The 13929-nt window shown below is 51.8% G+C and overlaps 4 protein-coding genes across 7 annotated transcripts; 3 read left to right on the forward strand and 1 right to left on the reverse strand.

The window, feature by feature from the left end:
• Nucleotides 1–379: 379 nt before the first annotated feature.
• washc3 (WASH complex subunit 3) lies at nt 380–2046 on the reverse strand. The gene is made up of 7 exons (XM_086103027.1): nt 1900–2046; nt 1643–1741; nt 1512–1577; nt 1302–1439; nt 1126–1236; nt 991–1055; nt 380–917 (listed from the first exon to the last, which is right to left on the reverse strand). Exons 1-7 carry the CDS (start codon nt 1948–1950, stop codon nt 824–826), a joined length of 624 nt encoding a protein of 207 aa, XP_085959153.1. The 5' UTR covers nt 1951–2046; the 3' UTR covers nt 380–823.
• Nucleotides 1433–6288, forward strand: LOC147186294 (uncharacterized). 3 transcript variants are annotated; one of them, XM_086103023.1, is made up of 10 exons: nt 2465–2486; nt 2763–2965; nt 3059–3151; nt 3220–3312; nt 3385–3495; nt 3578–3695; nt 3803–4292; nt 4381–4439; nt 4603–6088; nt 6188–6288. In XM_086103023.1, the coding sequence occupies exons 1-9, from the start codon at nt 2480–2482 to the stop codon at nt 6069–6071; spliced, it is 2643 nt and encodes an 880-aa protein (XP_085959149.1). In that variant the 5' UTR covers nt 2465–2479; the 3' UTR covers nt 6072–6088; nt 6188–6288. The 3 variants fall into 3 exon arrangements, with proteins under 3 accessions (XP_085959151.1, XP_085959150.1, XP_085959149.1); XM_086103025.1 differs by lacking the exons at nt 2465–2486; nt 6188–6288 and adding an exon at nt 1433–1598 and having other exon boundaries at nt 4603–6163; XM_086103024.1 differs by lacking the exon at nt 6188–6288 and having other exon boundaries at nt 2090–2486; nt 4603–6163.
• A 793-nt stretch (nt 6289–7081) lies between these two features.
• LOC147186295 (tetraspanin-7-like) lies at nt 7082–8817 on the forward strand. Its single transcript, XM_086103026.1, has one exon. It carries the CDS (start codon nt 7087–7089, stop codon nt 8188–8190), a length of 1104 nt encoding a protein of 367 aa, XP_085959152.1. The 5' UTR covers nt 7082–7086; the 3' UTR covers nt 8191–8817.
• A 761-nt stretch (nt 8818–9578) lies between these two features.
• Nucleotides 9579–13792, forward strand: LOC147186296 (differentially expressed in FDCP 6 homolog). 2 transcript variants are annotated; one of them, XM_086103566.1, is made up of 12 exons: nt 9581–9891; nt 10695–10835; nt 10904–11089; nt 11334–11564; nt 11634–11780; nt 11846–11954; nt 12030–12244; nt 12496–12603; nt 12692–12858; nt 12957–13179; nt 13250–13340; nt 13453–13792. In XM_086103566.1, the coding sequence occupies exons 1-12, from the start codon at nt 9796–9798 to the stop codon at nt 13662–13664; spliced, it is 1926 nt and encodes a 641-aa protein (XP_085959692.1). In that variant the 5' UTR covers nt 9581–9795; the 3' UTR covers nt 13665–13792. The 2 variants fall into 2 exon arrangements, with proteins under 2 accessions (XP_085959691.1, XP_085959692.1); XM_086103565.1 differs by having other exon boundaries at nt 9579–9891; nt 11846–12244.
• The last annotated feature ends 137 nt before the right edge of the window (nt 13793–13929 follow it).

Here is a 13929-nt window from a genome sequence, read left to right on the forward strand (position 1 = left end):
TTCCGAAATGGAGCTCAATTTACAGCGAGTCACGATAATACGTTGAATCCGACATTTTAATGTTACGTTACCCCCCCCCCCCCCCCCAATATTATACGCAACCTTTCAGCACCAATTAACATTTGTGTCGTAGCTAGCTCGCTTGCAACACCTGGAGCCAGAAGTGACCAACCATCCCTTTTGTGGGCTGTGGATTACAACTCAAGGTAAAGAACTTGAGTAGCTGTTTTACACATTTACAATATGAATAAGATGTGTTTCAGTTTGCTTTTCTGTCTTAGAGTAATATTAAGGAAATCATGAAAGATGCTGGTCAGTGTTTGTCGTTGTTTGTCTGGCAGTCATCTTCCAACGAAAGAATTTGAAACATGTTCAGGAATAGCATCAAGATACTTTATTTGTTCACTAATAGTTTAAAAACAAAAAAAGCTGCTCAAGTTGACAGTTAAAACGTAAATCATGGTATGAAAGTGGCGCTATTCTCCACATCACTTTTTTTTCACAATTGCGTGTTCCACCCACTCATTCACATCGATGGACAATTTATGTTATTACAAAAAATTGTCATGTTTGTGAAGATGTCACCCAATTTAGGGTGAAAATATCTGTCAAAGTTGTACATTCTAACCCAGAGAACTACAACGTCCTCAATGGATGGAATTTTGAGTGCCCAACATATTGTTTAGTGGAATAACCACAAAATGCTTTATCCGGAGCGTGTGCATTTGGCTGATTCTCCTCCTTTGCAGCTGCTCGCTACCTCCCAGGCAGGCCACTTCACCAATGATTGGCCGGCACGGGCCAGATTGCATTTGTCTCAACATCAGTCGCTGAAGGACGACTCGCTATCCGAAGCATTCGTATCGAGGTCCTCTCCGGTTTTCCCTCCCGAGTCTGGCACGGGGGCATCGGGCTTGCTACCACCAAAAGGAATGTCTCACCTTAAAGTGGGAAAACACTACAAAACTACAAGGAGTGTTCAATACTCACTCCAGCAAGTCCGGATCCAACCCTTCCATTCTCATTTTATTCCGGATGGCCATAACGGGAACACCCTGCCAAAAACAACATCTAAGATGGTGAGTCTGAAAGAGTGTGAGAGCCATAATACAAAATGTCACACACCACTTGCACCATCTTCAGATATCTGGCATAGCGTGGATCCTTGGCCACCGTCATGATATTCACATCCTCGGATTTAAGCGTGGTCACATCGTCTGAGGTATTGTGAGACGGCTAAAAGAGAACAGATCATATTTAATAATAACAATAATAAACCATAGTGGGGTGGATGTTTGTACCTCAGGAGGAGGAAGCGTCACAGCTTGTGGACTGCCTGTGGGACCCTGATCAGAAGCGGCAGTTCCATTGATCTGAGCACCCTGGGGATGTCCGACTGCGTCGACCGTGACGTCCTCCAGTCCAGGGATGGAGGACAGCTGCTCACAGTTGGGCGATATTCCATCAAAGAGGCGTTGTGATGTACAAAAGGTGAAGGAGAAGGAACCAACCTTGGCTTCCAAGATACACAGCGTGGTCTCGATCTGCTGGATGCGCAGGGATATGTTGGCAAGTTTCTGGAGAGGAAAATTCAAGTTGTGAGTCTCTGAGTGACTTTAGGTGTGAGTATAAAAGCACAAACCTCTTCGCACACTGTAGAGAAGTTGTTGAGGAAGCGAACCGTGTGGACGATGAACTGATTGAGAAAAGCAACAATTCTTCTCTGCTGAATGGCAGGAACCTAGGCCGGGAAATGGAGGGGAAATGTGACAACCACACGTAATTGTTGAAATGTGGACTGTGGATTGGCAAAAGTTGCTTTAAGACACAACTGCATTTGACATGCATTCTATTTACATTCATTTCCTTGCTGAGCTAACAGGCTAGCTTGAGACTAACCTTCGTCAGATCAACTCCAGAGCCCACAATCGGAAGTCCGTCCTCATCCATGCCTCTTACTAGAACACAGGTCACTTATTTGAGTGCAAATATTTATTTTTCTCCTGCTTTATACGTTGAGGAAAACCCAAATATGATGTACACAATACTGTTGACGGTTTCATGTGACTATGAATTGTAGTATCGCGTGACCTCGCGAGAGGACGGCAAATATCGTTTTATTTTGAAGCGAGGTACTAACAAACATCCGGTACGGCCAAGCGAACTGGTTTCACGCCTAAAAACGAACAAATTAATCTCCGTTTCGAGCTAAATTTGGTGAAAAAAGTGTAAAATGTATTCATTGGAAAGTCTCTATGGAAATAGCTCAATCATATATTGTGTAACGTTCATTGATGGGCATAACTCTTGTTTTGAAAAGCGGAATTTGAGCAAAGTCACTTTGTGAAAAAGGACGCTTGCGTCGTGATAGCGCATGCTAAACCGTAAATTAAACGACACCTTTTATGATATATTTTTTTAATCAAGGCCACTGGAGGCTTTGCAAACCATTTGAGCTTCCTGTAAAAATATAGCGAAAATGAACCGTATGTATCTGAATAATGAACTCTTGGAGATGTCAGTTTATGTTAGCTTGCTGTTTAGCCGGGCCCGTCTATTTAAAGCTTCTCGTCAGTCACTCAGGCTCGTGGTGTTGCGTCTGTATTTTCAGCAGAAACAGTAGGAATTATTTACACTACATGTACTGTGAGCATCTTAAAAAAACAGTCAAACAGATAGGTTAATTGCTTTATTTGGACAGTTTTATTAATATTTGGAGAACAATTGTGTTGAATATCTTCTTAAGTGATTGTATTTTTCAGAAGCCGGCCCACCCTTGTCCACCTTGCGCCAACTGGTGCCCCCTTTGCAGCTGTGCTCGGCCGCCATGTGGCAGCTGGCTAAGCAGAAAGATGTGATGAACTACCAGAAACTTCAGGAGTTTGTGTATGCTGTGACTGAGGCGGTGCCTGGGCTGATGAACAACAAGCAGAGAGTCCAGCTCATCCTGGGCCTAAGAGCGAGGGTATACAGTGCTTGCGTTTCTTTTAAAAGGAAACGCAATAGTCTTTATCTTAACTGGGGTAGTTTGAATTTTTCACATTTCCTCTTCCTTCAGCTGATCCTTGAGCTGTGCAAAGGCACTGTCCGGGGTTCTGTGGACTCTCAGATGATCCACAGCCACTTAGAGAAATTCCCAGTAACTCCAGATGTAAGTGCAGGGACGACGTCATCAGCTTCTTATTTTAATTCATATGGATAATAAACGTGTATTCGCAGAGCGACGGTGACATGAAAACAGCGGAGTCCACTTTCGTCTCTCTGGTTCAGAGCCTCCTGAAGGATCCGGCGGAACGAGCATACTTCTTTAAGGTCGGTCTAACTAATCTATACCCCTTGAAATTAATATTTTATTGTTGTCGTAAATTGTTTGTATTGTTATAGGAGGTGTTCCCTGTAGAATATGGAAGAAAGTATGATGCGGCCCTACACGCGTTACTTTGGGAGCTGCTCTCAAAATTAGAGAAGCTGCTCCCAGTGCCAGACCTCAAGCAGGTATGAATTCTACTTTGTCCCGCAGTTTTTTTTTTTCACTTATTTTTCTGGGAAATTAACCATTGATGTGTCTCCATTCCAGACGGCAGCCTGGCTGGGCTCGGCTCCCGGCTTTTTGGGTGAATGCCTCCAGTCCACACCAGAAGAGCTGGCAGAGCTCTTTGAGCACTGCAAGGCTGCTGGGCTTTTAAAAATGCAACGTGAGTACACTTTGGAATGCTGTCTTTGTTCATAAATTCTCAGTCATCCAGGTAATCCATGACGATGATTGGGCAACTCGTCTTGGATGCGTTCTTGTTTTTTGCAGACGGTCCCTCGTCCACCATGGGCGGCTGCATCATGTCCGCACTGTCCATTCCACCCTCTCAAAAAGCAAACATCGCCCAGGGTTCGGAGTCTACGCACAACCCCTCCAACGTCCCCTATCCCGAGCAGTACAGCGTGGTGACGGTCTACACCGAGGTGGAGGTCCAAGACACGCCAGCTGAAGCTCAGACGGATTTCTACCAAGTGGAGGTGACGCCCGCCGAAGAAGCCGCGGGCGAGACCTTGGACGTGGCCAAAGCATTGGAGACGCTGACCAAAACGTTTGCGCTGAGAAAGGAGAGTCTTGAAAATGACTCGGCGAGCAACGGTCAATTTGCAATTCAAGATGTCTTTGGGGAGGCCAACGTTGACGTCCAGACCGACACTGAAGCGAAGGACTCTTCCGCAGAAGACGACACAACAATAAATGCCACGCAACTTCCTGTCTGTGAACACTCATCCATTCCGCTGATGGACGCCTCCACTGGCTGGTGTGACTTAAAGGGGATAACGGGTGCAGCTGGTTTTGGGCGAGAACTCCACCCTGACTACAAAAAAAAATGTCCTTTTCTCCCGCAGCATTCGAGCTGACCGACCAGTCGCCTTGTCTGTGATCGCCATTAAGGGAAGTGACCAAGGTAAGCATGTGATCAATGTTTTTATTGATTTATTTCGACGCTAATTTGACAAGTGGCCGCCATCTTTGTTTCATTTTCTATAAAACGCGGAATGAGCACTTCAAATGCATCTAAAGCCGGTGACTCGAAACCATTGCGGATTTCTCAATTATTTCACCCACAGGCGATTCCGATGAGATGACGTCCATTATCTTCACATGCTCGCAGTGCCCCTTCCACCACTCGGACGACAACAGCCCGCCGCACTTTCACATGCAGAGAGTTCGCACAGAGGTCTACCGCAAGCTCTCAGGATCCGACGAGGCTCCGATTCCGTCCGAATCGGATGAAATCTATACATCCATTAAGCTTTTTCCCAAAGGAGACGCGGTGCAGCCCGACAGCCCGGCGGTCGACGACGGCTCCGCGAGCCCCCGCCAGGCCGCCGGCAGGCAAAAAGCCCTGACGTGCGAGACGTGCGGCAGGACGTTCACGCGCACGTCGGACGTGCGGCGCCACCAGCTGACCCACACGGGCGAGCGGCCCTTCCGCTGCTCGCAGTGCGATCGCACCTTCCAGCACTCCTGGGACCTCACCAAGCACCAGGGCAAGTCGCACGCCGCCGCCGTCTCCTTCGCCTGTTCCTCGTGCCGGGTGTCCTTCGCAAACCTGCGCGCGCTGACGGACCACCACAAGCGGCGCCACTCGGACGGGAGCCGCCTGCCGCACATCTGCTCCATCTGCAGCCGCAGCTTCGCCTCGGCCGGCGAGCTGCTGGAGCACAGGAAGTCGCACGTGGCCAAGCGCTACGTCTGCCTGCAGTGCGGCGAGGGCTTCGACTCGCTGCTGGCGCGCTCGCTCCACCGGCAGGCGCATCAGGTGAAGCGGCAATTCAAGTGCCCGCACTGCGAGAAGACGTACACGCGGCGGTCGGACGTGAAGCGGCACATGTCCGCGCACACGGGCGAGCGGCCTCACCAGTGCGGCCAGTGCGGCAAGCGGTTCTCGCTGCGCTTCATGCTGGTCAAGCACCTGCGCGTCCACACGGGCGAGCGGCCCTTCCAGTGCTCGCACTGCGCCAAGAGGTTCACCCTGGCGTCGGTGCTGGCGCGCCACGAGAGGATGCACACGGGCGAGAAGCCCTTCCTGTGCTCCCAGTGCGGCAAGGCCTTCCTGTCCCAGGGCGAGCTCTCCAAACATCACCGCTCGCACGTGGACGAGCGACCCTTCGGCTGCTCGCTTTGCGACAAGCGCTTCAAGAGCAAGAAGACGCAGCAGGAGCACCTGGTCTCGCACACCGGCGCCCGCCCGTACCCCTGCGCCTACTGCGGCAAGGGCTTCGCCAAGCCCTCCGCGCTCACCCGACACCACCTCATGCACACGGGCGAGAGGCCCTTCCCCTGCGGCTACTGCGACAAGTCCTTCCTCACGCGCGGCGAGGCGCAGCTGCACCGCCGCGTGCACACGGGCGAGCGGCCGTACGCCTGCGACGCCTGCGAGCTCAGGTTCAAGAGCTCGTCCGAGCTGGCGTGGCACAAGCGCAGCCATTCGGGCGCCGCCAAGCCCGACTGCGGTCGCTGCCAGAAGACCTTCTCGTCCCAGGCCAAACTCAAGAAACACATGCAGACCCACACGGAGCATATCACTGACTGATTGTTCTTTGTTTTTTTGTATGTAAATGTTATTCTCTTCCCAAGAAAATAACAAGAATAGAGCGTAATGTAAGTAAAAAGATACAAAGTGAAGTTTGTTTGTTTGTTTTTTCCCAGAATGATGAAGAGTTTTTATTGGATTGAACGTTTGGGGCAATGGAGAAGAGATTCCCATCTCCCCTGCTGACCTGACAGCAGAGTTGAACAAAATAAGCGGTTTGTTTTCTGGTCTTCGGGTTATTTGGGGCACAAAACTGAAAATAAAATGGACTCGAAGTAGTGCCGACTTTGGGAGCGAATGGTATGGTCGACTTCATTATTGTGTGCCGTCTTTGTTGTTTTGTTTTTTTGCTCCCATTTTAGGTGCTGGGCCTCCCGTCAAAGCGGCAGCATTTGCTCACCGCAGCTATTTTCAGGAAGCGGGAGGAGGAAGCTCTTAAATCTCAAGCCCTTGGGTCAGGTGAGTCATTTCTGTGGTAATCACGCAACCCACATAAAACAGCTCGCGTTAATTGCAAAAAATTTTAATTCTTCGGCAGGCCCCCCTCCCCCAGCTACGTCTTGCACTCGTCTTGCACAAGAGATGTGGTGAGTCCATATGTTTTCCATATGCCGTACTCGGCAAAGTGTCTGCTTAGAGTCGAATCCGGAGAACCTCATTGAGAATTCCCAATACGATCGCGTTTTATGGTAGTAGAGGTAGAGTTGGGGGGGGGTAAAAAATCCAATGCGCCAGAAGAGGGTGTTCACGAGTTGATTCCCGTTCAGTGGGTCCCCCCCGCCCCTCCCTCCCATCCTTTCTCGGTGAGCGCGGGAGCATCGACGTAAGGATCGCTCGCCATGCAATAAACGGGCGTAAATTCGCCATCTGCGCATGCAGATAACGGCGCAGACGTCACGCGGGCCGTTGTCGGGATTTACGCTTCGGTCGGCGTCGCGGGTGGCGGATTAATAACGGGTCGTAAAGAAGAAGAGGGGGCGTAAAATGGAGAGTCGATAAAGCCCAAGCGGGGACGATGAGCTCGCCACCGCCTCGCCAGTTGCCCTCCGCCCGGCCGAGCCCCAGCAGGCACGCTGCGGAGCGGTACGCCGAGCAGCTAGCCGTCCGGAGGCTGCCCTCCCCGCGGAGCCTCAACCTTCTCACGCCGCCCCCTTACCCTCGCCGCGCCTCCGCCATCCCCGGCTACCTGCTGCCCCCCTACCAGGAGCAGGAGGACCACCTCCTCCTCCAGCAGGAGCGCCGTCGTCTCTCCTCCCCTCCCGAGATCTCTTGGGTCCCCCCCGGCCCCGCCCCCGCTCCTCCTCCTCCGCCCGTGGCCACCCCTGCCGCTCCCTGCCGCCGACCGCTGGGCGTCATGCACCTCCTCCGTTTGGGTCTCCTCGCCTTCAGCTGCCTGTTCTGGGCGGCCGGCTTGGCTCTCTTCACGCTGGGCGTGTGGGCGCAGATTTCCCTGGCCGACTTCATGCTGCTGTCCGCCAACCGCTACCCCAACGCGCCCGTCATCCTGCTGGTCACCGGGGCCGCCGTCACCATCTGGGGCTTCCTCGGTTGTCTCGGGGCTGCGGCCAACCTCCCGTACGTGCTGAGGGCCTACGGCTTCTTCCAGCTGGCCGCGCTGGTGGCGGGCTTGGCCGGCGGACTCTGCGGTCTCTTCTACCGGGAGGACATCGCCGGAGGGTTTCGTAGCGGCCTGCAGCGGGCCGTGGCCGGATACGCGGAGGACGAAGGTCGCGCCGACGCGCTCGATAGCTTGCAGAGGGCGCTGCGCTGCTGCGGCGCCGAAGGATGGCGTGACTGGCTGACTTCGGACTGGGCCCTCCAGCACGTGACCTTCCCGCCCAACGAGAACGGCACCCTGGGGTCCTTGCCGGACAGCTGCTGCATGCGTCGCAAAGGCTGCAGGAACAGGCCGCTGCCCTCGGAGGACGACGGCGGCGTGGTCGCCGCGGGCGTTCACCCCCGCGGGTGCTTCCGGAAAGTCTTCAGCTTGGTCAACGACAACGTGTTCCACATCGCCGCCACCGTGCTGGGTTTGGCCTTCGCCCAAGTCGGCGGCATCGCTCTGGCGTGTCTTTTAGCCAGCCGGCTGGCGCCACGGCAACGCGTGGTGGCGAATTGATCGGGGGGAAAAAAAAAACTCATTGTTGACGTTTCGAGTGTTGTGGTGTCGTTGAAAGCATGTGCGTGGAGTTAGACGTTAGTGGAAAAGATGGCGCCACAGCTCTGCCCAAAAAGGACGTTTGTACAGTTGAAGCGTCTAAGCGGTACAGCTCAGCTGAGAAACAATTTCGGAATGTCAGGCCAGAGCTAAGTTTATCCTGGGTTGTGATGGAGAGTCAGCACCTGAAGTGCTTTTGTAGAAATCAAATTACCTGCAATTTGTGTGTGTGTGTAGGGGGGGGGCGGTTGTCAATTACACTATTTACAGTTTATGGAGCCCTGACGTTAAAGCTTACTGTACTTTACATGAGAAGGAAAAAATGATTTGCATGCCGTTCAGGTGAGATTTTTCCATGCAGTGACTAACAGCTAAAGGTGCTCACGATACGATGTGAAAATGTCACGAGCCTGTCTTAAGTGTCGTCTGAAAAAAATTGGTTCATTGTTGTTGGAATTAGATATCAACTGTGCTGCCTTGGCTTCCAAGGCTTTGGAAATCGTTGTTTAAACTCCAGATGTCTTTCTTGTCTGTACAGTTTTTTTTTCTATTGTGTATCTCCACAAAAATAAAGCACGGAGGAATGTCCTATGTGTCCACAATTAACGTCGATACAGGACTATTCCCTTTGGTCGGAGATTGCGATATCGATCGAACCGTGAAGGTGAAGATCCGCAACTTCCTCCCAACGGCCATTAAATTCTGCGCCGACCCTTGTCGGCGCACATAATTGCAAACCCCATGCAGCGATGATGATGACGACGCGCGCCCTTGTGGTGGGAACACAACCGCAAATCATCATTAGCGCCGCAAGTCGACGACTATAAACGTCTGCATCCGCGCTTTGTTTTCAGGAGCTATTGATTAGCCTACATTGTGGTCTGTCGAGCGAGGTTTGCGCATCACTGCGCTGGCCTTGTTTAACCCGATTGTTGACCCTCTCACGCGCACACAGGAAAGTAACTCGAGGCCTCCGGGAGCGGTGGGGGGGGGGGGGGCTGCTCTGCACCTGACGTCTGGGAAGTTTGGTGGGGGGAAAGTTCCCCGTGCTGCCTTGCACGTGGTCAACACAAACTAGTCCATGCGCCATGCATTAGTGTCAAATGCCAAGATAAAGCAGCATAGAGGAAGTAAGGAACACCCCCCCCCCTTCCCGGAAAAAAATGCAATTGGGGACATCACCAAATATGGGCGTGTCCTCTGAATCCTCTTAATTACTTTGTGGTTTAGGCCGCAAGGAATTTCGGGAAGCCAAGCCAGAAAGCGGTTCCACCTTTCGACTCGTATGCTTTGGAATGTGGAAAAAGACAGCCACCCCCCCCCCCCCCCCACGTTTGTTTCAGCTTGAGGAAAATCGCGCTTTGCTGCGGATGCCGCGGCTCCGCTCCACATCGGCTGACATGTTTTTCCCCGCTTTGCACTTTGCACCGCAATCCGCGTGAGCAACAGCGCCTGTCCCACATCGGCCGCCCCCCCCACCAGCCGCCGCAGCTGCGGAACATGCGAGCGAGCTGAGCTGCGCGCGCCGGCCAGGAGGCGAGGGGGGCGGAAATTTTAAAACAAAACATGGACTTTAAATCGGAGCTGCTCAAGTCCATCTGGTACGCCTTCACCTCGCTGGATGTGGAGAAGTGCGGAAAAGTGTCCAAATCTCAGCTGAAGGTAAGCGGCAAGTCTTTATTTCGATGTCGTCGAGGGCGGCAGTGGAAGGGCAAAGGGCAGCAAAGTCGACGTTTTCGTTCTATTCAAGCGTCTCTTTTTTGTGTGTTTGTTTTGCGTCAAAGGGGAGTGATCGGAGTTATCTGAAGTCCAAATGTTTGACACCAGCGCCTTTTATGCACATCTTTAAAAAAAAATTGTCACAGTATCCGACCATTTTGGTGTCTCAGGATTTGTTTTTTGCTAAAGTGGAAGCTCGGCTCGGTAAAAAGATTCCACGGAACTTGTGGAAAGCTGTCCTGACTTGTCGCTGTGTGTGTGAGTGTGTGTGTGTTTATGCCTCATGTTCAAGAAAAAAAAATGAGGTCAACACTGTGTATGTGTGTGTTGACCTACAGTTTCATTTCGAGTCACACCTTTTATGGAGATTTTTTTTTCCCCCTTTTGATTCCAATCTTTATGATTTTTGTATGCAATTTTTTTTATTCTTGTTTTTCCATTTTATTCTATATACTTTGGTACTTTTTTGTAGTTTTTTTATTACATGTACAGCTGCCATATTTAATATACATTATATTGTTTCAGATTTCATTTTATTCACATTTTATGTTTTTATTTTTTTGGACCATAGTGCTTTCTTTATTCTGTTAAATATTTGCTGATTAAATTTTTAGATGTTGGAAGACCTTTTTTTATTTTCCCATGAAATCGAAGAACGTCTTATTTGTTTCATTCATTGATGATCGGAAGCCAATTTCGAAGCCTTTTTCAGCCGGCGCCGTCTGTATGATTTTGTTGTCATGGAGGTGCTTTCCCACAACCTGTACACGGTGCTGAACATCCCGCACGACCCCGTGGCCTTGGAGGAGCACTTCCAGGACGACGATGACGGGCCCGTGTCCAATCACGGCTACATGCCTTACCTCAATAAATATATCCTGGATAAGGTAGAGCCCCGTCGGCATCGCGACGCGAAGGTATCGGGTTCAACGCGAGCTTGTGCCTTGTGTTGCAGGCGAAAGAGGGCACGTTCGACAAGGAGAAGTTTGACGACCTGTGCTGGACGATGACCATGAAGAAGAACCGAAAGGGGCCGTTGCCAGAGGGGGCGTTGCTCTCCGAGAGGAACTGCTTCAGGCTCTTCTGCCTGTTCAACCTGCTCTCCGAAGACCGCTACCCGCTGGTCATGATCGCGCCGGAGGTAAGCGGAGGAGACGGAAAAGCTGGGCGGGACGTTTTCAAGTTTGCACTTAATGAGGCTCTTCCTTCCTGTGATTTACTTGGAATTTTTTTTTTTGGGGGGGGGGGGGTGGCTTTCCCGTGACCCAGGATAAAAATAAACCATGCCATGTTTATCTTGATTTCTTTTTTTATACATTTGCCTTTTTGATTTGATCCTTCTGTTACCACACAGATGATGATAATACAAATAATTATTGATCAAGGTGGAGTATCTGCTCAAGAAAATCTGCAGCGCCATGAGTCAGGAGTGGGACGGCAAGCCCCTGGAGGACCTGCTCTCCCGGAGCCCCGCGCCGCACGAGGACGGCCTGTCCGTCTGGAGCTTCCTGGAGCACATGGACGCCGGACGCCTGCTGCGCGTCACCAGCGCCGAGGCCTTCAGCCTGGCCTTGCACGAGGTCTTCCTGGAGATGTACCACAACGTCCTGAAGCGGGTTCGTGAGCCGGCCGCCGTGAAATCGCATTTCAGATGGTGAGATTAAAATGTGCTATGGCGGCGGCAGGGCTACATGTGGAAAAAGGGCCACGTGCGGCGGAACTGGACCGAGCGCTGGTTCGTGCTCAAGCCGTCGTCCATGGCCTACTACGTGGGCGAGGACCTGAAAGACAAGCGGGGAGAGATCCAGCTGGACAAGACCTGCGTCATCGAGGTCAGTCGCGGCGGCGGATGGCGTCTGCGCCTGAGCTAGCATCTTTTCTTTTCTCGTCGTTGCAGCCCATTCCAGACAGAGAGGGAAAGCGTTGCCTGTTCTGTGTAAAAACTCACAACAAAACCTACGAGATGAGCGCTTCGGATCAGAGACAGAAAGTGGAGTGGACGCAAGGTGGGTACAACACACTGTCACAACCTCCCGTCGGGACGCCGGATCAGAACGCAACGTGGCGGTTTGCGCGTCCAGCCGTGCAGACGGCCCTGCGTCTTCAGAGCGAGGGCAAGGCGTCGCTGCACCGCGAGCTGAAGGCCAAGAGGCGGGTGCAGCGGGAGCTCAGCCAGCGGGAGCGCAGCTGCAGTGCCCGCAGCAGCTGCAGCAGCCAATCGGAGGATTCCAGCACGCTGGAGGCGGAGCGGACCGACAAGGACCGTCAGGACCTGGAGATCGAGAACATCATCCAGGTCAGAGCCACGCACATTGCACTGGGGACACCTCCACATTCAGCCTCACAAGGGGAAATCCATTTCCCGAAATCCTCCATGGGAGCAGAGTGTTAATTTTGGTGGGGGGGGGGGGGTTTCTCAAAAAATGACATTTGCCAAGATCTGTTTTTGCTGTTGAAAACAATTAGCAACATTTTTGCTGATTTATTGCCGGCTGCTATGTACCACAACAGAAACACGCCACTCATGTTCCGTTTTGTGTCTCGCAGCACGCACGGGAACTGGAAACCCGGCGGCGGGAGGTGGAGGAGCAGGAGAGGAGAAAGCAGAGGGAGGTGCAGATGGAGCTGGAGAGACAATTGGAGGAGGCCCAGATGGTCAGTTTGACTTTTTCTTTTTTTTTTTTTTAATTCGTTGGGTTATTTCTGCTTTTGGGGAATAATAATTGCACACTTGATGTGCCAGATGCGGGAGAGCATGAGGGCGGAGATGCAGGAGCGGGCCAAGGAGGCCGAGCAGCAGCGTCAGAGGATCCAAGAGCTGGAGGTCACGCAGCGCAAAATGGAGGCCGCTCTCAACATGGAGATACAGGCGCGGATGGAGGAGGAGAGAGCCAGGCAGGAGCTGGAGAGGTCACTAACACACGCGCACAGCTTTGTGGGCCTTACTGACAAATGCATTTTTTCACCTTGGTCAAGTCTGCCTAGCAACAAGTATCTTCCGCTTGCAGGCTGCTAGAGGCCGAGGAGGAGAAGAAACAGCAGTTCCAGCTCCTCCAGGAGCAGCAGCGGGTCCTGCGCAGCCTCAGCAGCGACGAGGACGGCGACGCCCCCGCCGTTGACCACAATCACGACCACAACGCCGACCTCCGTGCCCCCGACGCTCTTCAGTCGGCCTCCCTGGAGCTCCAGGATCTGCGGGCGTCACGGCAGAGGAGCCACCAGCACTTGGAGGTGGGGATATCCCAGTCCTGTCACACTCTTGTACTCTAAGGCCATTCTCACTTGGAGGTACGCATTCCAGGAAGTACAGGAGAAGCTGAGGAATGCCAGTCAACATGTCCGCCACTGGAACGTCCAATTGAACCGCCTCATGAAGCCCATCGGCCCTGGAGGTGCACACACTCAACACACTTTGCTCCTTTTTACACAATCTCATCCACTTTTATGAGTTAAACACAATAAATATGAGCTAAGTAACCGCCTGATCTTATCCGTCTCTTGTAGACCGTTTGGAACGTCGCCCCACCAAACATTCGTGCCCCAAGAAGGAAGGCGCCCTTGCAAGCAACGAGTTCATCTCCAAGTTCAAGATCCAAGGCACTCGCAGTAGCAACGCGCCCGCCGAGTACCGGGATACGCTGGAGGAAAGCATGGAAGCGGCACACCTGTCGGATGACTCGGAAGACGTGACGGAAACTTCCAACGGAACAATCTGACCACGTGCAAATGATCAGTGTTATATAGTGACATGACATTGCGATCTGTGATGACATACACATTCCAAGAGGACAGAGATTTACATTCTTTTTTTCTTTTTTGTAAAATAAAATTGATGGTTCATCAACGTGGCCTCTTGCCGCCAAGTGATTTATGACAAAACATTCAGTACATTAAATCGTGATAAACCAAATATTTCTTATCAGATTATTTCTCTCCCTGAATTTATAAAAAGAACTATCATTTTTGACAGAAGAATATGGT

Source organism: Hippocampus guttulatus, chromosome 22, assembly GCF_054856545.1.
Source record: "Hippocampus guttulatus isolate MCC_2025c chromosome 22, RoL_Hgut_1.0, whole genome shotgun sequence".
NCBI lineage: Eukaryota > Metazoa > Chordata > Actinopteri > Syngnathiformes > Syngnathidae > Hippocampus > Hippocampus guttulatus.